Source organism: Lacerta agilis, chromosome 2 (genome assembly GCF_009819535.1).
Source record: "Lacerta agilis isolate rLacAgi1 chromosome 2, rLacAgi1.pri, whole genome shotgun sequence".
Taxonomy (NCBI): Eukaryota; Metazoa; Chordata; class Lepidosauria; order Squamata; family Lacertidae; genus Lacerta; species Lacerta agilis.
This window is the reverse complement of record NC_046313.1, coordinates 70,137,803-70,164,566: the sequence shown is the minus strand read 5'-3', so window position 1 is coordinate 70,164,566 and position 26,764 is coordinate 70,137,803. Positions and strand designations below refer to the sequence as shown.

The 26,764-nt window shown below is 41.0% G+C and overlaps 1 protein-coding gene across 2 annotated transcripts in view; it reads right to left on the bottom strand.

Moving 5' to 3' along the window:
- TEX264 (testis expressed 264, ER-phagy receptor) overlaps positions 1–26,764 on the bottom strand; it is a 156,406-nt gene that overhangs the window by 29,476 nt on the left and 100,166 nt on the right. For both annotated transcript variants that reach the window (XM_033140643.1, XM_033140645.1), the window contains one exon: positions 1,185–1,368. In XM_033140643.1, coding sequence (XP_032996534.1) covers positions 1,185–1,368 — 184 coding nt within the window. The remainder of the gene's footprint in view (positions 1–1,184; positions 1,369–26,764) is intronic.

Sequence of the window (26,764 nt, the reverse complement as noted above, 5' to 3'; positions counted from 1 at the left end):
GGATACAGAGCACCTTTGAGCCACTCTTGAGAGGGCTTCCCTACTCACCTGAGTGAACAGGCCTTAAGGGAAAGAGCAGGGATAATTCCTGCCACTATCATTAAGCAGGGGTTTGCTCACCTCATACAGGTAATGCTGTATAGACCAGATAGCTTCCTAAACTGTCACCATTTTCTGCCAAATTTTACTGTAAATTAAACATGTGGCTCTAGTGCCACCCAACACCTTGTGCTTTGCTTCTTTATTTCCACCTCTGTTCACAAGGTCCATTTTCCCCATTTGTTCACAGGGGTGATTGGTTTTCTCTCTTCCTTTCTTTTTTGCTCAATTGCACATTTTTCTGGGAGTCTATGGCAAAAAATACATTTCCCATGAAAATGATGATGAATAAAAGAATACCAATAAAGCCAAGAATAGCCTTTTAGTCTTGGAATAGCCTTTTGCTGTCAAAACACAGCATTCACTCATAAATTTGGCAACAGTTAAAAGAGAAAATGGTAAGCCACAAACGTGATACAGGTCCTCACATATCGACGCTCCATATGTTCAAACTGCATTAAACTACAAAATAACCAGCTCTTTGAGCCTCCTTTAGAAACAAACAACAGTTATCTTGTTGGCTAAAGGATCTATACTGGGACAACAATTAAGAATCTCTGTTTTAGATAAAGTATCTAATAAGGCAAGAGCAGTATGAATTTATGAAATGAAGTTGTGAACTAGTGTGTATCATTTCTGACAATTACTGATTTAGGAATAATATGAACGTGAAATTTACTCAAATCTAAACCACCATTCTGGTTATAGTCATTAAATACCGGTAGCCTTGCTTGTTATACTAATGCATTGTAGCTTCATATAAATGGGAAAGGCCATAGAGTAGTGGCAGAGCATACATATTTATTTTGAAAATAGATATGCATGTCAGTCTTCAGTATAAAATATCCTCAGGGCCGCTAATAATAAAAGAATTATAGAAAGTCTCAAGTTCATTCCTTCTTGGAATCCCTGGTTTAAAAGACTCCCCAAGTTGCTTCCAGTCCAAATAGAAGTGCTGGGTTAGATGGACCAATGATATAAAGCATATCTTTGCATCTTTAAAAAACGGACTGTTTTCCAATACAAGAGGCATATTACTAGCATTGAACTGAGCAGATTTCCTCTAGTATTTCATAATAGCATACCTGTGATATCTATCTGAGCATCTTCAGCTTCTGCTGCTGCTGCTGCTGCTGCTAATCTGCTTTTCTTCTCCAACTCTTTCATTTCAGGCACGTAGAAGTCCCCTTGACGGGCAAGGGGGCATACAAAATAGATTTTGTTGCCTTTATAGATTTCCAGTCTGGGATGGGCACACAGTTTCCGCTCCTAAAAGAGATAAGACGCACAGCATTGAAAACGTTCCCCCCGCTCCCATTGTGTTACAACAAATGCATACATCTACAGGCAGATTTTCCAGAGGCCCCAGGAAGGACCTGCATGTGCCCAGGTGGCCCTAATCCTCATCTATATTCACTGTCTCCTCCACCAACTACTTCCCTACTTTGGTCCCCTCTGGAATTGCTGCTTCTTTATCCCCATAGTCTAGGGGTGGGGGTGGGGGTGGGGATCTAAGGCCCAGGTTCCAATATAGCCCTCTAGGATTCCCTGTGGGCCTCACACTCCCTCTCCATGAACCACACTCTTCACCAGAAACTGTTCTGCAAGCTCCACAAATGCTTTTGCCTGGCTGGACTGTGCCTTTGAACTGGCACATCCTTGCCTGGAGGAGATATGTGTGTATGTGTGCACAGAAAAACCTCTGGCTTTTGCTTGGCCAGAATGGAGCCAACTGTACATGGTGAGAGTCACAAACATTGCTCCACTCACCTTTTCCTCTGGCCCCACCCACCACTGGCATGCAGCTCCCATTGGCAAATGTGTCCCCCAGACTGAAAAAGATTTCCCACCCTTGCCTAGTCCCTATAGGCCTATACTTTATTGCAACGCACTGTAAAATGGAAATTTTATTATTCCTCCCCTGCCTATTCATGTCTCCATTTCCCCTCTTGTTCTTTTGTTTCTCTGTGCCTATTTTTTTCCTGTGTAGAGGCCTGTCATACCTGTTCTATCATACCATATAAATAAGTTACAACTTTCCAGATCAGCAAATCCCGAAATGTGATATCTCAGCACCCCAAGGAGATTGGCATGCATACCAAGACATATTTGTCCAATTCCCAATTCTTCTGTCATTTTCTGACACCGGGAGACCAAATTTTAAAATGTTTGATCATCTAGTGAAAGGGGGCAAGAGCACTTATGCTCCAAGATAAAATAGATAATAAATTGGAAAAGATGGCTTAGCAGATCAATGAACTATACCTCTGAAGCAAATCCATATTCCATTGTTCAGAATTCTAAAACCTCTGCCTTAAGCATCAATTTAAACTACTCTGGGATTCATTTCAGAAAGAATATACAATACATAATCGGTGGGTAAAATAGCTTTAAAAAGTTCAAATTTTCACTCCTTCCTAAATTATCATGCTATTAATCATGTTTCCACATTATCTTTTCCTGATTCATTTATAAATTACACCAAGCTCAGCTGGTGTAAAAGCAAAATGGTAGAGCACATAATTTCTACACAACATGGCCAGAAGTTAGTCCTGGCTGATCTAGTTAAAAGATAGGAGAAAAAAGACCACACCCCAAAATCCTGGGGTGGTGAGGCCAATTAGTATTGAACCATTATTTACTCAGCATAAGGCACCTATCAAGTTTTTGAATTTGCCTGGCAAGTGATACACAGATGAAGCCAGGTCATCTGTTTTTGCAGGTAATTAACCTATTAATATTTACTAAGTACTGCTCATGGTGTTTTAGTCATCTAAAAGAAAGAACAAAGTAGAAACTTCTCTCTCTGCGTGTTATTGGGAAGTAGTCCAATGGACAGGCAGGTCAAGTGTGCCCCCCCGTGAGGTCTCTTTTCCCTCAACTAGCTGGCTCTGTGCAGCTACTGCTGTGGAATGCACTTTCAGCCCTTCCAGATGAGATCCTTACAGTTCCTTTCACATTGCACCCCCAGCGAGGGAAGGACTCTCATGCAGGACAACAGCAGATCACTCCCTCATGGAGTGGCAAGCCTGCCAGAATCCTCTTGTCTGCAGAGCACTGGGGCAATATCAGCTCCTGAAGGTACCATCAGTGGGCCTGGGAGCACTGGTTCTAGATTTTGTGCCATTCATTTATTTTAGTACAGTAGCACCTTGGCTTACGTCACCCTCAAGTAACATATACTTCGGGTTGCAAAAGCAGCAAGCCTGGAAGTGTTTTGCCGCGCACATGTGCAGAAGCGGTCCCTCCAGTTGCGGAAACCTTGGGATCCAACCGGAGCTCCGGAACAGATCCTGTCCGCATCCGGAGGTACCACTGGATTTAAATAAATAAATAATATAAATAAACCTTTATTGTCACTACACCACCTGTGCGCAGTGAAATTAAACAAGCCCCCCTTCCCCCCCACATACACTCAGTCTTGTTCGCACTCTGTGTGCATGTCGGAAGTCAATTGCACCACTATTTTTTCCCATTCAGCAGCCCAACAGCCCACGGATAAAAACTGTTCTTTAACCTGTTGGTGCGGCTGACTATACTTCTGTATCTCCTGCCCGAAGGAAGGAGATTAAAGAGGTGCTGGCCGGGGTGTGAGTCGTCCCTGAGAATTTTCCTCGCTCTCCTGTAAACTGCTTTGGATGCCTTAGCATGAAAGGTAGTTTATAACTGCAATAATAAATATCCCTCCCTGCTCCAATCAGTCTCCTCACCCACTACTGCCCTTTTAGGCCAGGCAGTACATTTCCTCACACACCTGGTCTTCCTGGCTTCACCCTCTCATTGATGGCATCACTGCACCACAACTGTCATTACAACTACAATTATTGCTCACAACTACATATGCCAAATGCAAGACAGTGAGTGCAAAATTTGAGCCATCACAGAAAAATAAAAGTCTATTTGATCTCGCAAGGGGGTCTTTCCCTCTCTTTCCACTCACTTCAGTCTGATTCTACCCTAAACAACCTGGAGGCAGAAGTACCGGTAAGTTAAGAAATAGGTATCGCTTCCACACTGGTACTGAGTCAAGAGGACAGGGTGTATTTGAAGAAAAGATGGGGAGTGGGGATGGAAGATTAATATTGGATGATATCTGGGGGAAGTTTAATAATAATATTTATTATTTATAAGCTTCTCAGACACTCAACATAGTACAGTTTTGTTTATATATTCTCTCAATTTTGTCCTATTTATATATTCTATACAAAATAGTAAGGCATCCAGAAAATACTGCATGTTACTTTTGACTTGGGATTTTGTTTTCAAGCGGTAAGTGACCCTGAATCTTTGAAACACAATAACAGCACCAAAGTGTGCATGCACACAAAAGCTCATACCAAGAACAAACTTAATTGGTCTCTAAGGTGCTACTGGAAGGAACTTTTTTAAATTTTTTATTTTGTTTTGACTATGGCAGACCAACACGGCTACTACCTGTAATTAGTACCAAAAATGTAAACAAACATGAATAACCACTAGCAGAGACCTAAAGTGCTTTACCTCTGTGCTTTCAAAACTGGTTTTCTACTTCTATGGGAGAGAGAAACCCTAATATTTTGTTCCAAGTTTCAGGTTTAAAATGTCAAAACAAAATAAAAAATAAAAAAAATTCCTTCCAGTAGCAACTTAAGAGACCAACTAAGTTTCTAAGGTGCTACTGGGAGGAATTTGTATTTTATTTTATTTTTTGTTTCGACTATGGCAGACCAACACGGCTACCTACCTGTAACAGGTTTAAAATGTGTTTGTCTTAGTGATCAATCTGGCCCAGGGACTCACATTTCTCTTTGGTTGCTTCCTGGAAAACAGATGTTAGCCTGCTGCCCATTTCTAAAGCATTTTGCAATGTTGACCCAAGCAATGGGGATTTTAGAGGAGGGCAGCTGCTGCTCCTAGCAGGGAGCTGGCGCAGCCAAAAACCTTCCCCTCTGCATGTATGTAAGACTCTTCTGAAGAAGGCTCAAGCTTCACTGAGTAATTAATCCAATCCGGGAAACACAGATAAAAGTAGCTCCATCAAGGAAAGTTCCAAAATGGTGTTTGTCGGAGCCTGATGACTCCTGCCTTTTCCTTTGCCCTTGTCGTTAGATATAGTCCCTTGATTTTAGGTGAATCCCTGGCTTTTAAGCATTCCACACTGCTTGATGTGCAGCACTCATTTGGGAAGTCTACAAGTGCCAGCTGAGCAGGAGAGCGGGTGGATGGCAAAAGCGGGTGTTAGATGGATCAAAGAAGCAAGGCCCTGATGAGCTGTGCAAGGAATGGACTTTGCACTGAAAGAACAGCTGGCCGTTCTAATGAACGCCCACATTCTGCCCTCCCAGCAGCTGTGTTGCTTGACATATAATATATTATGGTTTGCATGGAGTGTGTGCCTGAGGGGTGGGGAGTGAGATTCTTTGCTAAAATGCTACAAATGGGTGGGAAGGAGGATTAGTTGCTATCCTCTAAAATAAATGTCATCTACATTGTGCATACAGACTTCTGCTCATGTCCCCAAATAGCCTTTGTTGATCAGAGTGTTGCCAGCATACTCTGTAACATGCTGGCTGCTCTGTAGCCAGAAGGCCTGTGAAGCAAACTCCCCAAGAAGGTTGGATATGACATCACATAGTGCTGTACTGTATTAGCAGAAGAGTGGATGGAAAAGGAGGACACGTTTAGAAGGTCATATGAATGGTAAATAAAGGGGAGGGGGACACCACAGGGAATGTTAACCCAAAAATTAGGAGTGAGGTCAACTTTTTCTTTTTAGGTGACCAGCTCATATTCACCCAAGGCTGTCAGTTCTGTCTGACAGTTTTCAGCAGTGATGACAGTAAAGAGAGTTTAGAAGTCCCAGTCTACTGCATAGTGATAAAAATTTCCTCTATCATCTGTTGATGTGGACTCTGTTCCATGAAAGCTTATGCCATAATACAATTTGCTAGTCGCCCAGCTATTCTTCTCACTAACAAAAACAGACATTATTTTAAAATTGAATGGTGTGTGTACATGTGAAGAACAGCACTGAAGAAATATTTTTTTGGGGGGTGGTATTGACAAAAAAATTGCTGCAAGCTAGTCAAAACCTTTTCTGGGAATTGAAACTTACACAGACTGTTGATAAGTTTAAGTGCTCTCTTGTTCCTCCATATCATAACCAATAAGAACCAAATGGGAAGTCTTAAGGCTAAGATATTGCAGTGACTAGCTCTGACAAAGTTTTATTGCTTGTCAATGCGGATGTCAGTCACTGTCCAATAGCCGTCCATGACACTTGCACAATCCAATCCTACAATTGCTTTTGCAAGGGAAATAAATTTGCCAGGTGACAAAAATCGTCTCATTTTTCTCAGCAACAAAATATTCTAATATTCCAACAACAGAAATTGTACCTTGAGCTCATGCAGACATAAAGCTTCCTATTGATTAACCATAGTTATAGGATTAGGAGCAGGCTGTGGTCAGTGGCATTTTATCACCAAGTTATTTGTTTATTTGTTCTAAACACTTCTTAAGTTTAGGCCCAACTGCACTATTACTTTCAACAAATGTTTTTAACATGAATTAAAGAATGGCTTTTTAAAAAATGTAATGACATGCTCAGAATAATTTCCTTCCAGCTTCATGGCTATGTCACACCCATAAATAAAACTAGTATGCAATGATGTATATACACACAAAAAGTACTATACCCCCTGAAGTGTGGAAAGTCAATTGCAATTCCATATGTAGCTTACTGCAGAAGAGCAACGACTGGGAAGTACTAGGAGTCACCAACCTTGAGGCAACCCAGGTGAAAAATCATTACAATGCAATTCCATTATGTTGCTTAAATGTTAATATAGTGCTGTGTGAGGAAAACACTTCCTTGAAGTTATCTAAAAGAGTACCTTTTTCTCCAGCATTTTCAGATTCACAAGAGGAAATAGAAGCAAAGGGGAACTGATTTATTAGCTCTGCAGGGAAGTTTGCCTCAATCTAATTATTAAAACCAAGATCTGATTAATTCCTCCACCACCCCAAATTCCGGGTAGCTTAAGCAAAATCCTGCCTATGAAAAAAGCACAATATATAGTCAATCACGTCAGACATCAACTGCTTCCAGGGGTTAATGATTTCCAGCATTTTGCAGACAAAAATAGCAACGTGTAGGTATACTTGCAAAATCTCTATTCTCACACCAATGACCATTGCCTGAGTGCACCCCCACCCCCATGCTTTAACATGTTATTTGTTGTATTCACTTATGGTCCTCCAGATGTTGCTGGACTACAAATCCCATCAGTCCCTACTGGAATGACCAATATCGGGGTGATGGGAGTTGTAGTCCAGCAACGTCTGGAGGGCTACAGGTTCCCCACTCCTGACTTATGTTGATGGACGGGAAGCTCCATTTGCACTCTGGTGCAAACTAAACTTTTAAAAAAGATACTCCCGAAGTAACTTAAGAACAAAGATACGAGAAGAGGACTGTTCAAGTATACTCAGTAGAATTCAACATCAGGCTCTTCCAATTGCACTGTCAGCTCAAGCACTGCAGTTTGCCAGATTAAATGACCCACCCCCCCCCCCTCTATCCATGTGAAATTCTGAGGATTCTTCCAACCTCCTCTGAGTTAATTTCAGTGCAGGTCGTGAAGGAAGTCCCATTGCGTAAGCAGAAATCCTTGAGCAGGGCTTCTGCTGATGGGGTGGGGGTGAGGTTATGTGAATCCTGCCCACCTAAAGGAAACTGAGATCCATAGGAAGTGTCACTCTGATAATCTGCCAGGCATCTTTCGTTAATATACAGACCTTTCCGGGAGAAGACAAGAGTATTATATTAAGAAAGGCTATGTGCCATTCCCTAATTCAGAATGTGTTTGTTCCTCTTTTTCTACAAGCACAATTATCCCATGGTGCACAATTACTACTCAGACCTCACAATTGCCTTTATCTGCAAAGCCAAACTTCCTCAATACATTTATTTTTAGTAACATAGTCGATGAAGGCTCCTAAACAAGCATAGCATTTACAGAGAGTGAAATGCTTAATGCAGGGGTCAGCAACCTTTTTCAGCCATGGGCCAGTCTACCGTCCCTCAGACCATGTGGTGGGCCAGACTGTATTTTTTTTGGGGGGGGGAATGAATTAATTCCTATGCCCCACAAATAACCCAGAGATGTATTTTAAATAAAAGCACACATTCTACTCATGTAAAAACACGCTGATTCCCGGACCGTCTGCGGGCCAGACTGAAAGGTGATTGGGCCACATCTGGCTCCTGGGCCTTAGGTTGCCTACCCCTGGCTTAATGCATTCAAGTAAAAAAACATTTGGTTTTTAACAAACTGTAAATCATCCAGCCAGTTAAGGGGCACAAGACTACTGGCACATATGTGATATTTATTATTTTCATTATTTATGTAGCATTTTCCTGGTACCTAACAAGGCACTACTGTATTGTAATATATGAGACTATACTAGGTTACTTCCATAGTCCCCTTTGGCTGAAAACAGTGGGAGACTCAAGGATCAGCAACACTGAAAACATCTTTCAGATAATGGTTGGTTAGACTCTCAAGTATGGAAGAATCACAAATCTGTTGAGAAAGTTAAGTGTTCTAGGACCCAGATCACTTTTGAAACCTGAGATACGTGAAACACAAGGAGTCTGTGTGGAGACGAAGCTGTTCCTGGTGTTCTTTTTATCCGGAAGCCAGTTAAGACAAAATTCTCAAATTCAACACAGTCCATGCCTAGCGTTACTGGGACAAATTCATTTTAAATTAGACCAGTCACATTTCATGGAATGTGAAAACCAGTGACATTTTTGCTAATTTTTGGAGGGGTTGAGAGAAATCTTAATTTTCAGTGGGTGGGAGGCTTAACATTAAAAGGCAGCCGTTTTCAATTTCCAAGGCTGCAAACCTAAGGCAGGGGTGTTGGGAAGAAATTGAAGGTGGCTCCTCTGCCTCCTCCAATGCTCTGCTCGACTTACAAATAAGGCAGAACTCAGGGTGGAACATATTCATTCTTTAAATTTTCGCTCACTTGGTGAAAAATGGAAGGAAAATAAACCATGCCAGCTCTAGAGTTAGTATGGTTTACTCGGTGGTTGAGTTGGGACTGGAAGGATGCTGAATCCTGGTCCTCCTTCTCCTGGTCCTCCTCTGACACACCTCCAATCTGCTTTACTGATGTTGGAGCTCCAAAGTTGGTAGAGCAAGGGCCTCCCAGGAGCCATAAGATGTCAGGGTGAAAGGCCAAGAAGAAGAAGAAAGTTATCCCACTGTTTCAAGAAATTGCTACATCATGGCAGAGTGTGTTTCCACTGGGTTGCTCTGCAGCAAATAGAAATGTGGTCAGATTGCTTTGACATCTCCATCAACATTTGCCACCAATGAAAATGAACAGGTTTCTCTCAAACTCCAAAGATTTGGGCCCACTCTCAAAACTGACGGAAAAGTTGGGGCTTGTTTTGAAGTAAAATACTGAGTATTTTAAGTGTGTGTGTGTGTGTGTGTTTTTTAAGGAAAACAGTATCCTTTCAATCAGAATGCACAAATGTCAACATGAGAGGTTAATGTGAGTTATTAACACACTATTAGCAAAATATTCTCCTGAAAATCAAGCCATAAGTGTCAACACATAAATAAAACTAGAACAATTAAGTAATTTATGCAATAAAAGGCATAGCGAAATGACTACTAACAAAATGCCTTCCACTATGATGCAAAGAAGGTTGGGACAGAAAGAGGGGCTCATATTGCAAAATGTCAAAGGAGGGTGCATGAAATCACCATGCTTTGTGCTCAGAGACTCATTTTGCTCTGCTGTGGTGTCTCCCTCAGTTGAAAGCTGAGCTGCTGAATGTCAAGGTCACATTTTCCTCCCACCATATAGTGTCACCAAGGTAAAACTTTATTTTGGAAAGATATTAAAGTAACAGTGTGTACACAGGGTGAAAATTCTCTTTAGTGACTCCAATTTCTTGGGCTATGGGAGCAGGTTTTGTTGTGCTAACTGTAGGTTGGTTATTTTGTCCCACTGAATTTAATGGGAGCCCCTGAGAATTGAGCCTATTCCTATCAACATCTCTCTGGAATCAGTTTCTTGGGCTCTTTTCTAAAGAATTAAAGGATATGGTTCAAATGGAAGAATCACTGTTGTTGGGAGGATTAGGGTCATGTATTTTGCATTAGCCAAAAGCTGAGCTGCTACTGTGTCGGGGAAGCCTAACAATGGGCCATAAAATTCAGGAGCTCCTTGAGTTTCCATGTTATTCTATGTATTTAGGGGGGGGGGGAAGGATCCCCAAACAGAAAAGAAATTAATTTATTTAAGCATACAATTATCCATCTTCATGCAGGCAGACAAATCCTACAAACATTTTAAACAAACATTTTTAAATTGTGGCTACTATTTTAAATTGTGCCCCTATTTGATGTAAGTCATAGGTCTCCCCCTATTGATGATTTACACTTACCGGTAGATGGACTTCCTACAGATGGGCAGGAGTCGAGATATAGCCTGGTTTCACTCAATGCCTAAACCAAACCACTCACATCTGTAACCAATAAAGTTCTCACCTATTTGAACCCATAAACCTAAATATTCATGTTGATGTGTTTATTATCCACTAGGGAACTGTGGGTCATGAGGCCTTGGCACACAACATCTAATAGATCACATGAAACCTGCCTGTGGCTCAGTGGTAAAGCATGTGCTTGTGCAGTTAGTCCTATGTACAGTCTCTGAGGTTGAGTATCTCTAGTTAAAAGGTAACACATCAGAGCTAGGAAAGCATCAGAGCCCTTGGGAGAGCAGCAGCTAATCAGTAAATTGTATGGCCCAAAGGTCTGACAGTATATAGGGCAGCTAGTTATAATCATGTTGGGTTTTTTTTCTTTTTGAGAATGCAGTTACAAAGTAGCTAGCACATGTTAACAATAAAAAATTAATAACTGCAATCTTATAGCAGATTTCCACTGGGACTTGATTTATTATTACTATTATTGCTAATTCTGACCTATTATATTTATTAAAATAAGGGGAGCATCACATCCCTTTAAGGGCCAACATATATTGCGAATTTGTTGAAGGCAGAGCTGTAAAAAAAAAAAAACAAGAAAAACATGCAGACTACTGACAGAGAGATAGATGCCTCCAAGAGGTTATAGGGAAGGGAAAGAAAGGATCCATTCCAAAACAGGTGAAACAATATCAAACACAGACCAAAATTGTATTAAATAGAAAATCTGAGTTATATTTTTTTTAGGCAGGGCCGACACATCTCATAACTGTTGATTTTTTAAATGACAAACCAAACAAGAAATGTCCCTGCTGCTCTGTCCCTTGGGTCTCAAACTCAACAGCTAGCAGCATATCAGAAAACTGAAACATAGATATTTTTGGCAATAAATTCCAGAGGTGTGATTTTCAAAGGCTTACAATCTACACTGGGTATACATTCAACTAGCACTCAGGCATCAAGAATCCACACACCCAACACAAAAAAACTCATTTATTTTGTACCGCAGTGGATATGAGAGACTTCAGAAATAGAGCCTGGTTTCACTAATATCTACAAACAAAAACATCAGTATTTCAGCTGATATCCAGATATTGTTTTCAAAATTCAAACCTATTGTTATTTTTTCTCCCCACCCCCACCCCCAAGCATTTCAACTAACCAGCACATTTGCACATGATTTACAGTGCAATTCATGTTTACTGTGTTCAGTGAAGCTAACTTCCAGGTAAGGATGCATAGGAATGCAGTCTAAGTTTTTGATGTACACTAGAGGGGCTCAGTTACCTTTTCTTAAAATGTCCAAAGGAACATTAGGTAAAAGGGTAAAGGTAAGGGACCCCTGGATGGTTAAGTTCAGTCAAATTTGACTATGGGGAACAACAGATTGCAGCCAATATACCTGCCACCAATCCCATTAAATATACTTATGCTATAGGACAGGAAAAGTTCAAAATGTCAGAGTGAGGAAGGAAAGTGAGGAGGTGGCCTGGTTGAACCTCTATGCTTCTCCCACTTCTTTTAGAAATACAGGCGTGCTCTCTGGATTACCACCTGGCAATCCTGCACACATCAAGATAAAGAAAGTAGGTGTCTGTATAGAATGCCCTACCTTAGTTACAAAGCTGTACTTTGAAGAAAATAATGGATTGTGCTCATTTTAATGCAGGAAGGAACTTATGTAACCCAAATAATAAAAAGAGATCCTTCAAACATTTGAGCACATCAGGAGAAGATGTGGAAGAGAATCAAAATGGTACTGTCCCAGGTCCTAGGCATATTCTCCTTTCAGAGCATAATATTGTGTGAAAAAAGGAGCAGGTCATGTACATGTTATCCACTTACATCTTTGAAGGCAGAGTTGGACTTTGCAATGATAGCCAATGCATCAACTGAAGTATTGGTAAGCCTTGTTTCCAACTGTATTTTCTGTTTCTCTTGTTTGTATGCTTCATTTTGCAATTACTCTTGTTGAATTTGTTGCCGAGCTTTTTTTTTTTTTTTGGAGGGGGGGTTGCAAGTACATCAAGGTTTAATATTTCATATAATAGGCATGGTTTTTTTTTTAAAATCAGAGACATTATCATTGTAACTAGCCAAATTTTGAATTATAGAATGTGGCATAATGACCTACCAGTAGTCATTTTACTTCATCTAGGAAGTTCTCTCGTTGGCTCAATTCTTCAGATGAGCTCCTTATATGTTAGAGTAGTCTGAGATCATTATCAGGAAGCCTATTGCCTCAGAATATGGCTTAATAATAATAAGGCCTGATAAGTATAAAGCTTAGGTTTAGGAGCTAGAAAGGAAAAGGAGGTTGGCTTTTGTGACTGATTCACTGGTTTAGCTGTACAGTAAAGCTTTCAAATGTTCCACTACTTTTCCTGCTGAAACTATGACTGCTTAATCCAGCTTGACTGTTTACCACTGATGGATTCACAACGTCAATTAGTATGTCAATAATAAATCAGAATGCAATAGATCTTGCACAAGTTTTTGGATTTACAGTGATCCAAACATACCATCCAAGTCACAGTGACCAAGATATATCTGCACCTTAGAGTTGAAAAAAAGGATACTCAATTAACGAAGTGATCATTCCTGTAAACGGCAATTGAAAGACTGAATAGGGGAAAGGTGGAAAATCAGAAAGCTTAAAGAGGTATGTTGGAATCCTCAGAGTATGACCATATGATAGGATGCATGTTTGGTATGCAGTTGAATCTCAAGTTCAACCCTCTGCATCTCCACATAGGGTTAGAAAGAACCCTATCTCAGAACCTAGAGAAAGCCACTGCCAGTCAGTGATACTAAGCTATATGGACCAGTGGTCTGACTCAGTATAAGGGCAGCTTTCTGTGTTCCTAATCAGAACATGTAGGATGAATTATGGAGGTTCTGGAGAGAAAATATAAGTGAGGTGTCAAGGTGAAAGCAAAAGCGTTGAAGGCAATAAGACAGAAATATAAAAAAGTAAAAACTGTGTGTTGCATAAACAAAAAGATTGCACAGAAGGGAAGAGTCCCAGTGCTGTCCTCTGATTTCTTTGTGTGCGATTTAATACAAAGAAGATGAAAGGGAGGGGCTATTGAGACAGCAGCTGTAGAGGTATTATTGAAAAGGTGGCATCCCATTTTTATTCAAATTCAAATGATGTGGGGCTCAAGATGTTGAACAGGTTGTGGACACCAATATTAAGGGTTTTTGTTTTGTTTCTTATGATGATACATTCTGAAAACAGCAACAAGAATAAGCATAGTTCTAGCAGGAGAACTTCGGGTAAGAAATGAATGTGGAGCTAGCTGATAAAAAATAGGTGGCCTAAGAGAGCAGCAGGAGTGAGTAAGGGAATGGGTCTTAACAAAACAGAAAACACAACAAAATACACTGGCATTGGGCGAGCTTTGATCTATCCCCAGTCTTTTTGAGACTCTGGGAAAGAGATTGGCAGATTTTTACCTCCACTCCTAATGGAACTTTGATGGAAATTGGTAGGACCACAGAATCAACTGAGGAAAATGCCTTATTTTTCCGTGAATAACATGCCCCCATATATAAGACGACCCCTATTTTGGGGGACCACAACAATTTTGAGGGGGAAATTGGATAAAGTTATTGAGCTTCTTTGGGGGGGGGGAGATTGCCCAGAGTTGTTGAGCTTTTTTTGGGGGGGGGATATTGACCAGAGTTGTTGAGTCTGCACGCTCGCAGCAGCCAAAAGCCCACCTGCCCAATCTCCTGCTGACTGCTGCCACCAATCGCCCATCCACCCTATGCTTTCCGAGTATAAGACGACCCACAATTTTTGCCTATTAATTCTAAAGGGGGGAAATCGTCATTTACACGGAAAAATATGGTACATATAAATCTGTATTGATGACTACATATACCAGATTGGGACTGCAATTTATGCTATTGCTATTCTAGAGAATGAAAAGTGTGTAACATTGGACTCAGCTATACAGCTGCAAATAAAATGTTTTAGGTGTGTTTTAAGTGCAATATACTATGTGACACTAGATGGTGATGGTGGGCCTTATGGAAAATTCAATGTATTTTTAAAAATGCTTTAAAAATGCATTTTCAGAAAGGTTTTTATGTTTGTGTGCTAGGGAATGGTGAATGTTTGTGATAGTTACATTTGGTCCTGCTTTTGTTTTCATTTTTAATAATAAATAAAAGGCAGAAGAATGGAGATATCACAGGCATATAGATTTTTGGATTGGAAGGAAGCATGGGCAGCTGAAGAAAAAAGAAAAATAAGAAGTTTTTGAAAAAATGAATTTCAAAGTGACAGAGGAAAATTGGGAGAAAGAGAAAGAATGGGGCAATAATGGGAGCCCTGTGCTTGGCTGAAATTTATGACCGACCAAGGAGAGCAGGCAGGTGGTTGGTTGGCACTTAACCAAGTGGCAGAGGTGGCTGAGAAGGTAATTCACTGGCATGTAAGTCAGTGTTGATTGCGAGAAAGAAAGAGACTAAAATGCAATTACTAAAATACATTGACAGAGCACATCTAGATAGAAAATGGAGGAAACTTGCCATAATTTCGTGACAATTCTATAATGCAGTAGATCAATAGTGCAGTAAGAGAAGTGGCTGATTTAGAAACAAATTAGAGACAACCTCTGTCGATTTTGCAGGTAATCAATAAATGGAGTGGCTGGAAAGAGGAGGCAGAGTTTATTAGGCAAGACACTTGGTCAATGAGCTGGTATAACCTGTCAGCAGGGATGCTGCTCTTGGTGTTCCTCCAGCAACACACAGAAAATAGTTTAAGTATGTTTAATGGATATAGACTAGCTAGCATCAGGCTTTAAGATTGGGCAATGCAACTGGAGTAAATGGGGATGACTGGACTTGTACAATAGCAATTATTTGCATAATACAAAGAAATTAAGCAAAGCAGCATTAAAACTGGGCAAAAATATCTGAATTCTATCCCAATCCCATGTTCAATTATCAGAACATTCTTTTATTCTAACTTCAAGATATGATTTCTGCTAGAATTTGGGGTGTTTTGAGTCTAAATGCCATGGGGAACTGTGAAACGCACAGAAACCTCAACACTGTACACATACATTATTTTGTTCATTAAGCCAATAGTGTATAATCTTGATGCATAGAAATTTGTTTGTTTTTTAAATAAAAAACCTCGGGTTGCAGACATGATCCATTCCGGGGTGCCGTTTGCACCCTGAAAAGTCCGCAGCCCAAGCGGCAATATCGTGCATGCGCAAAAGCGTGATATTGCGCTTCTGTGCATGCGCAAACTGGGCAGAAACCTGGAAGTAAACACTTCCCGGGGGGCCGCATTCATAACGCAACCCGCAGCTATTGTAAACCGAGGTATGACTGTATATCAAATCACAATTCCACTGCATGGATTCAGTAGCACATACCAGTTACGACCTTCTCAACTGCGTTAATGCCTTGTAGCTTTCTCCTGTGTTTCTGCCAATGCACACAATCTAGGAGACAGTCTGCAATATCCAGCACACAAGCCAGTTGTGTCTCACATCTGCTCTTGGATAGGAGGATGAAAGCAAACAGCTATAAGATGAGTTCAAAAGTTTTCCAAAAGGAAAGATGAAAACATTTTAGACTCAACACAAGTTGTTCCTCAGGACCAACAGTTAGAAAGAAATCCTCTTTGCTATTTCACCCCTGACTTGTGGAGGAGAGGGATTGTTGCACACAAACTCCTATTCCCCATGCCCCCAACTAATTAACGATCCCTGTTACTCTGGTGCCTTTTGCCCAGATCTCTTTCTCCATCTGGTTTAAAGGGCAACTAACAAGAAACACAAGCACACAGAGTCTGGCTTGCTGCCCCACAGCTGGTGCCCTAAAATGCTTGGCACAAGATCATTTTATTTCATAAAGGGCAAGAAAGTCCCAGTGGCAAACCAGCTCTCCTCTGCCTGTTTATGCCACCTGTTGTCTACGAAGTCCCAAGTCCTTTTTTTGCCGCTGCCAAGGCTGTAAGCTCTTTGGGCACAGTAATCCTTGTGATTGTATTCCCTCTTCCCAGAAGTTATGTAGAGTCTTTGAAGTTGGGGCAGGCGTAAGAGTTTACCTATTTGCTCAATCTGCCTTGTTCAGTCGTTCAGTCGTGTCCGACTCTTCGTGACCCCAATCTGCCTTAGAAATAACTATTTGAGCATTTATAGCGCTCAGCTACCCAACTGTGCCATTCTGGTTATTGTACTAAACTGCTGGGAACAACCAAAGTGAGATAGTAAGCAGGGTGCCCTCATGCCAGAGGAACAGACTTTGAAGCTTAAGGGCAGAATGAAACCATACAGAAGATATATGGATAGATGAATAGGGGCCGCCTTGCTTTTCTTTTTCTAAAGTGTCTGTTGCCTATGTGTGTTTTTCACTGCCAAAAGCAGCCTATATGCTGCAATCCTAACCATGTCTACTCAAAAGTAAGTCTCACTGAGTTAAAAGAGGCTTACTCCTAGGAAAATGGGGTTAGGATTACAGCCTTAATCTGCTTCCTACTGTGAATTTTAAAAACCAATGGAATGCATCCTTCATTATCTTTTCACTTGGAAAGATCTCTTTTGTTACCTGTAGTTTTTATCTATGCTTCTCAATCCAAGCCTCTGTCAAAGTGAGGATTTGCACCCTAAACCTTTGTTTAAAAATCTTGCCCTACTCCCAGGCAAATCCCAATCTTTAAAACATACCATATTTTTCTGTGTATTAGACGAGATTTTTTGACAAAAAAATCGTGTCAAAAAACTGGGGCCGTCCAATACATGGACAGTGGCATGGGGAGGAGAAGCGGTGCGCCTGGCAGCCAGCCGGTTGGTGGGAGCGCAACTTCCCCCAATGCAGCAGCAAGCGGGAAACGATCCAGGGAGTGTTTCCTGCCCGGAGCTGGGGGGGGGGAGGGGAGAAGCTCAACACCTTTGGGCCATCTCCCCTCATTTTCTTAAAACTGAGGGGGGTGGTCTTATACATGGGGGTGTCTTATAGACGGAAAAGTACAGTAAATTAGCTGTGGTTTTATGTTTCAGCAGACACACACTGCCATTTTCTGAATAAAGCATGCATTTATGAAATAAAATATTGCAATATTCAAAGAATTTATATACTATTACATAGCATTACAACTGGGTGAAAGAATAATTAATATAATCTGGGACATAGAGCAAAATATCAACAGGGTGCTCAACTGTTCCTCTCAGATGCCATATGAGGGAAATGAGACAGGATAAAATAGTCATACTGAACTGAAATCATGCTAGTGAGATAGATTGCAGTCCTAACCTGGAGTTTCATCTATTTTCCACAAGAAGTGCCATCCCCTTAATACAGGGGTTTATATTTATGTTGAGGGTAGTTGTGTCAGGGAGTGCATATTAGCAGTGGGTGGGGCCAAAGCCCAAAGTGGGTGGAGCCAGCCCTTCTCTGTCTTTCTCTCCCTCCCTCCCTCCCTCCCTCCCCCTCCCTCCCCCCCTCTCTCTCTGCTTGGCTTCTGTGCTGGGCAGTGGGGGAGGGGAGCTTCTCTCTCCCCCCCCAACCAGCACAAGATTGCAGTGGGCAGCCAGAGAAGGGGCAGAGCACTCTGTCCTGCCTCCAACAGCTTGCCTAGCTTCCATGAGGGACTGGGAGAAAGAGGCTGACAAGAAAGCAAACACAAGATTCCATAGCCATTTAGACCTCGGTATCAAGCCTCCAGGAACCCTTTTATTTCTAGTTTCCAATCCCCATGACTGAGCTCAAATGTGTCCAGGTTGCCAAATGCTAGTTCTCTTGGGGGCTGCTGATGGTGGGGAGGTTTTCATCTCTTCCATCTCACTCCCCGACATGCCTCCCCCACAACTCCTGCTCAGCTGCTGCTCTGTCTTCCACCGAGAAGGCCTTCTTAATTGCTAGTAAAAGGGACTTGCTCTAATTAAAATTTAATTTACAGCTCAACCTGAATTCATTAAAATACAAGTTGAATCCTGTCAAAATTATTAAAACAATATATATCGAGGGAGGATTTTTTCATTCAGCACAATGCCCCCGTGGTGTTTTGTTGGGAAACAGAAGGCAAGCAGGGGCACTGAGGGAAAAGGTTTTGTCGGGCTCAGCTGCACAGGGAAAAAATAAAATAAAATGCCACCATATAAATGTTTCATAAGTCATCACTCTTGAGGTGCTCACACTGGTTTAATTCACTGTAAAATCTGGCTTGGTGAGTATCCCACCATCAGCCTCTGTGAGATGGAGTAGACTGTGGCTTTTAATACTCATTCCATTTAAGAATTTATTGAGATCTCTTTTTCTGACCTCAAAGGGTCAGACTCAGTGGTGGACAGGTTGAAAAACCAGCGAACTGCAATGAGAGACAAGATTAAGTGAGGGTATGTATAAATGAAAAAAACACCAAAGGTTCAGAACATTTACTCAGATCAGCCGTCTGGATGGCAACTAGCCTGGAAACAAGGAAACAATTTCAGAAAATGCAGCTTTGTAGTGGTGGCAAGTGGGCTAAATGGATGCAAGAGCGGAGGGATATCATTTTGTCCATTATATATGTTCAATGCAAACTGAATGAGAGGATTGAGAATTTGAGTGTCCACAGGTTTTCAAACTTTCTACCTTTTATACATTACCAGTCTGCCACTGAACCTCTGAGTGACAGTCATGAAACTCCACTATATTCCCCAGGATTCTGGGACACGTGCGAGGGCTCACACAATCATTTCATGCAGCAGTGTTTGGCCTTGCCATCATCCTGCATGACACAACACTCTGTGGCTGTGCATTGTTGAAGGAAGATTGGTAGTGATGCCCCAGGTGTCTTACAGGGAAGCTTGTTGAACGTACTGATCTTATTAAGAAATCAGAATAGGGCTTTACAAAAATCCAGGAACAGTATTTAAAAACCACAATGTATCGGAGATTGTCACATAACCGATATGCATTTGTGTGAGTTTCCGTGCCCAACTCATTTACCCTGCAAAGCTTTCTAATGGAAGGCTGCTATCTGTAGTCACAGCTGCAGTATGGCTTGAGGGTGGTTGTTTATATGTTATCTTGTCACCATGGGTATTAAAGTGTCAAACAGTAGGGCATTTTACCTTCCTCTCTTACAGCCAGAAGAATGACAGTGTACATTACACCACATATGAAATGCACTATAAGTGAAAGAAAACTATGGGGATCAATTCCTACCCTGACAAATAATAATAATAATAATAATAATAATAATAATAATAATAATAATAATAAAATTAAATTAAATTTGTATACCACTCGCATAGGAGGCACATGAAGAAGGGCCTCAGATTATGATTGCAGGGTCCGAGTCAGTTCATATTGGAAGAGGAGGACCTGGGGTATTGTGGTCCTGAACTGTTTAAGGCTTTATAAGTCAAAACCAGCACTTTGAATTGGGCGCAGAAACTAACTGGCAGCCAGTGCAGTTGGGCCAGGATTGGTGTAATATGCTCAAACCATCTTGCCTCAGTAAGCAGCCTGGCCGCCGAATTCTGCACTAGCTGAAGTTTCCGAACTGTTGCCAGAGGCAGCCCAACACATAACACATTGCACTAAGTTAACCTGGAGGCTCCCAAGGCAGCCTGAACAGGTTGGGGGCAGCGGCATGGTGGTGGTGGGTGTCCTGGATTTTTGTTAGAAAAAGTTGGGTGTGTATGTTCTTATGTAAGGTAGAGAGGAAACGATGGAGGAAAAGAATGAACACATCAGTGGAATATTTATGCTTTCTTCATCTAGGAATTCAGCCAGGAGCTACATATTCCATGGGACATATTCCTATGGCCCCAAACAGAAAGAATTCAACACCACCTCCTTTCATAAATAGTGCGGTCTTGAAATACTGCCTCATGTCATGAATACAGTCCTCTGGGACTGGCTCATCTCATGTCATGGTGCTTCAGAAGTGCTGAACCTGAGTAGGACTGTTGCCCATAACTCAGTCTCAGCAGTATGGGGGTCCACTCAGCAGAACTCTTGGATCTGGATGGGGTTACTTAAAAACAACAACAACCCATCTATTTCCTTCTATGAGCTGTTACTACCAGGTTAGGATGATCCTGTTGTTTTAAAAGTTGATGAGTCCTAGACTCACAAGCACTTATATTAAAACAGTCAGTGCAGCTAGCCTTCCAAAGGAGGGAGGGGACACTACATCTATTGTCTATACTGACTGTTTTAATATTAACTGTCCCTTTCCATATATTTGAGGGGATATAAAATGCAATGAAACATTATAGAAATTATCTATACCATCAGGCTGCACTGCAGCAATCTCAAAGTACTTTGCATATTATATCAGAAAGCAGCATCCTCTATAACAAAATTGTGTTTCTGGAGTGGCTAATGGTTCCTAAAAGCTAAGTTAATGTAAACTGCCAGTGCTGGCTAACAACTCACCCCCGGACTTCTAAATTTATGCCCCATACTTCATAGCTGTAAGATGATATTTCTTCTGTGAGTACTATCTCACCAAATAATTTACATCTAACATTTCAACTACATTTATCTGCAATCATTTATCCTCTCTCAATTATCAACTAGCATTTAGGATAGCGGTAGGGAACCTCTGGCTTATGGGCCTAATTAAGCCCAGCAGGGGCCATAATTTGGCCCATGAGGCATTTTCCCCAAGGCACAGCCACCCACCCCACATCTGATGTCATATATGACATTAGATGCAAGACAGTTAAAGAATGGCTGCAAAGGAAAAATCAGGAGCCTTAAAATGTGGTTGCAATTGTTTCGTGGCAACTGCGTGGCACTAAATGCAAGCCTTGTTGGGATTGGTTCCACTAGGGAGCTTAAAGAATATCAAACTTATGAGGGTAGACATTACAAATGACATTGTAAGTAATAAATGACATTTATATTTGTGGATTCCAACAGGACTCGGGGACATCCTAAGCATTAGGATACAGGAGATGCCATTCTGCTTTTTATTGCTATGGTATTTTAATTGGTTTTATTGTACATGTTAATTATGGATTAATGTTTGTATCAGATGTTTTTAGACTTGTAAGCCGCTTAGAAGCCAATTTTGACACTAAGTGGTATACAATACAGTATAAGCAAAACAAAAATAATATTAGGCTGTATAAAGGCTCTACAGTGGTACCTCGGGTTAAGAACTTCTTAACCTGTCCGTTCTTAACCTGAAACTGTTCTTAACCTGAGGTACCACTTTAGCTAATGAGCTCTCCCGCTGCTGCCACACCGCCGCCACCACACAATTTCTGTTCTCACCCTGAAGCAAAGTTATTAACCCGAGGTACTATTTATGGATTAGCGGAGCATGTAACCTCAAGCATCTGTAACCTGAAGTGTCTGTAACCCAAGGTACCACTGTATTTAGTTGCAAACCAATATATTTTAATTGTCAAAGCACCAAATTAATATAAATGTTAGTTCAGTAAATATATGGCTTTCAAATGAGGAACTATTTAAATCAATGACTTAGACTGCCTTCATTTCCCCTGAATATGAGTTACTAAGAATAGAGAATGATGGAGGGGGTGTTGGGTGAGTGAGGAGAGAACCTCTCAGCATTTAGCAACAGCAGAAGTAGTTCAAGTTGAAAAACAATGCTAGGGGTAGGATACCGGTACTTTTAACATTTTATTTTAAATCACTGGATTTTCATGCAGCTTGCTCATCTCTCACAATGGGAAAGAATAATATGAACATTAGCAAAAGGATCAAAGATTAGTTGTAGAGCACATATTTAGTATGTAGGAGGTCACAGGTTTAATCCCTGGCATCTCCAGCTAAAAGGGATCAGGCAGCACCGTAATGGGAAAGACCTCTGTCTGAAACCCTGGAGAGCTGCTACATTAGAGGAGACAGTACCTGGCTAACTGACAAATTTCTTTCCTGGTATAAGACAGCTGCCTATCATCCACATCCCTGCAAATGAGGGCTGATTAATAAATAAGGGAGAAGCCGTTCACAGCTCCTTTCATATCTAGAAGGAAACTTTATGTCTGTTGTTCTACATAAGGAGCTTTGGATGCACTTCTGCTAAACACAATGACTGGATCTGTCAACTTGCCCACTTGCTGTGAGCGAAAGAGGGGTAGCAGGTTCAGGCTCCAAACAGATAGCCAGCTCAGTTGGAAGTGACTCCACCAGCTGTGTGTTAGGGCAAGGATGGGAAACCTGTGGCCCTCCAGATATTGTTGGACTAAAACTTTCATCATCCATAATGATTATTGGCCATGCTGGCTGAACCTGGGTTATATAAAATCAAAACCTTACAAAGATATATATATCCCATTCTTTCTTTACAGTCTCCTCAATATAAACACAATCTGATTGGTATAGCCTGCATGTGGTGTTCACATTGCATTTCCATTGTTGAAAACTGCCTTGAGGCTTTTTGGGTATAAGGCAATCAACAGATAAAATAATAATACTTCAAAGACTAATGCAGTGAATCAGCAGTGTCCTGTTACTTCAGCAATTTCATTTTAAAAAAATAAAAAATAATAATCTCATTACTGGCTTTTATAATAATTATTACTTATTTAAAATTGTAATCAAGGACCCTTCTAGCAAAAGGAAGGTGACCTGGAACATTTGGATGAAGGTGAAGCAAAATATTCAACTGAAAGACAGGCTCAGCTCAAAGAGTAATGACAATCAGAAAAGGCATTTCCAAGAAAAGGAAGTCAATATAAGGGACAGGAAGGGCAAAACCCAATTGTGATGGGGAGGGGTGAAGACTCTATAATGTTAATTGATCTCAATGGAGGGGGAGCGGCTCCCAGGACTGGACTGCAGCTCAGCTCCTGAAAGGTCAGGGACTGAGTCTGTCCTCTGCCCCTGCTTCTCCCACAAACCCAGAAGTGTGAGGTCATTCAATTTAGTTAGCTATTAACCTAGTTATTTTTATAAATATGGCTGTCATAGAAATCCATGGGGTTGAATCCAATTGTTGAAGTGCTTTTGATTCAGCAGCCACCTCCACAAATGGAAGAGGAGGGATGGTGATGATCACTCTGCAGTTCCAGCACCTTTGAAAATGTGTTATGGAAAGCTAGGGGACCATTCAGAACAGTGTGGCACATGGCTGCAGGGGGAAATCACATCCCCTCTTCTTCCATTAGCCTATGCTAGATCAAAGACTCTTTTGCAAACAGGAGGGCTCCTGTTCATGGAAGGGTGTAACTGGATACAACCCACAGATATTACTAGTCTATAGCACATAAATACATATTTCCAAATGTTCTACCACAGATAATCAACTGAAAAATTAAACAAATAATCACTATCAATTGCAATTTATTTACATCTTCTGTGCAATGGAATAATTTTGAGAACAGGAAATAATGTAAGATACTCATGCTTTGAAATAGGACTAATCAGCTCTTCCCAGGATGGGAAACTGTGTCTTCTCCCCAAGGTGATTTAAAAACCACTCTAGTAAATGCCATGCCAATTCTGGATTCCAACACACACCACTATGTTCAAACAAACAGAAATCAGTCTCCTTTGACTGAAGTGTGATGATGTCTGAGGAACATTTAGGTTTTTAAATAGCGTTTATATGCCAAGCTAGCCTAAAATTATTTTAAATAAGTTGAATTTAAAAATTAAATCCAATTTAAATCCAATTTGAAATTCATTTAATTGTTAAGGGTATCTGCTTTAGATGCTGCACTAAGGCTGCGCCTACACACACTTAACTGAGAGTAAGCCCCACCAAATTTAATGGGGCTTACTTCTCATAAACATGCCTAGGACTGCAGTTGTAAATGAAAAATGTACAGGCATCAACCTCCCCTGCCCCTTGCAAAGCATGTACCAGGACACACAATCTGAATTCTCTATTTTTGCCATTCATAGCTATGCTGTATTTGCTAAGTACAGTACAAGGATTGTATTGTTATTTATAAAGCTGCATTTCTTTTTCTTTTTTTTCCAATCTACCATCACATTACAAGCAAGCCCCATGGAGGCACCGTGCATCCCTACCCACCTATTCTCTAACTAAATGATTTGGTCTTATTGCTTTGGGTTCTCATTCTGGAAATAACATGAACAGAGGGTGTGAGGAAAATAGCAGTGCCTCCCCCCCCCCCGCCACCCCCCGTTGCTGAGTGACAGCTTATTGAATGGAAGTAATAAAAAGGAATTAAGGACCGCCAAAGTGTATAAGAGAGATTTCATTTTATTATTTAACCTTTAAACAAAACAGGATTTGGCACTTAGAATAAAGTCCCTCAACTCACGCCGTGGGCACACAGACAGGAGTGGTGCATATATGAATGCAAAGACACGTGGGGCACAAAAACTGCACCAGTTTAACTCCCCAATGGCTTTATTTTCCTGCAAAAAAGGGGGGGGGGTTGTTTTGATGAGCTGGTTTTTCTTTTCTTTCCTGTAAGAGGATGCCTACCTGCTTGGCTTTCAACCTCTTCTGGAGATAAAATACTTTGAACTTACTATTGGAACAAAGTCAGTAAAGGTGGGTAGCCGTGTCGGTCTGCCATAGTCAAAACAAAATAAAATAAAAAATTCTTTCCAGTAGCACCTTAGAGACCAACTAAGTTTGTTCTTGGTATGAGCTTTCGTGCATGCTGGTATCTGAAGAAGTGTGCATGCACACGAAAGCTCATACCAAGAACAAACTTAGTTGGTCTCTAAGGTGCTACTGGAAAGAATTTTTTATTTTATTTTGTTTTAAAGTCAGTAAAAATAGTGTATTAAGCCAATTTGGGGAAATATTCTTATTCTGCTTGAAAATGGAGCCTGTGAGATTTCCTCTAACTCCATCAGCCAGTTATAAAATGAGACGTATACAACATTGGTCCCACAGATGGGAAAGAACTGATTAGTGTTACATATGGCAAGTACTCTGTTACTCCTGTCATTGGTTTGTCTCCGCTTCTCCCTGCCTAGTTTCAGAAGAAAGTGCCCAGTTCCCTTCCTTTCATTATAAACACTTTGGGCCATACCAAGTGCACCACAGATGAAAGTATTGAATGCCCACCTTTTGTGCTGTACCTGTCCATGGAAGGTGTTACTAAGGCATGTATGATATGTCATTGTTATAGCAAGAAGTCTACAGTTGGTAACTCATACACTGTAAGTTCATGGAGGAGTTATTTTGTTTTCTTAACCATTGTTTTGCTCTGTTTTTCTCCTTTGTTGGGGATGGGCAGAAGGTCAGTAACTCATCTCTGTGCAGCCTGCCATGGAAGCAATCAGAGCATTTTTAAAAAAGCACCAACATTATTTTTCTTTATTTTTTATTGATGCTCTAACACTCTGGCCCACTAGAATCCTAATAAAGCCGTTCTTAATAGTTTCATAAATGGTTGATTTTTAGCCATAACACATTCATTCCTATATGGTATTCCAGACAAACATCTCCCCAATTATGCTACTTGCTACTGAATGTGATGTTTCTTGCATAAAGCACTTTTGGGGGCGAACAATAGAAAAACATCAAAGGAATGAGTGGGTTAAACTCTATTCCCCACCACCCCTACAAAAAACCCAGATGAGCAGATATGGTTTCTATAACATGCATGGTTTACATAACATGTAGTTTATGTAAATACAAAATGGTGGTGGCAATGATTTTGTGTTTTGATATAGTATGGATAGAGATCACTGCAGGTGGTGACAGCAGTCACGAAATTAGTAGACGCCTGCTTCTTGGGAGAAAAGCAATGACAAACCTAGACAGCATCTTAAAAAGCAAAGACATCACCTTGCCGACAAAGGTCCATATAGTTAAAGCTATGGTTTTCCCAGTAGTAATGTACGAAAGTGAGAGCTGGACCATAAAGAAGGCTGATCGCCGAAGAATTGATGCCTTTGAATTATGGTGCTGGAGGAGACTCTTGAGAGTCTCATGGACTGCAAGAAGATCAAACCTATCCATTCTTAAAGAAATCAGCCCTGAGTGCTCACTGGAAGGGCAGATCCTGAAGCTGAGGCTCCAGTACTTTGGCCACCTCATGAGAAGAGAAGACTCCCTGGAAAAGACCCTGATGTTGGGAAAGATGGAGGGCACAAGGAGAAGGGGACGACAGAGGATGAGATGGTTGGACAGTGTTCTCGAAGCTACTAACATGAGTTTGGCCAAACTGCGAGAGGCAGTGAAGGATAGGCGTGCCTGGCGTGCTCTGGTCCATGGGGTCACGAAGAGTCGGA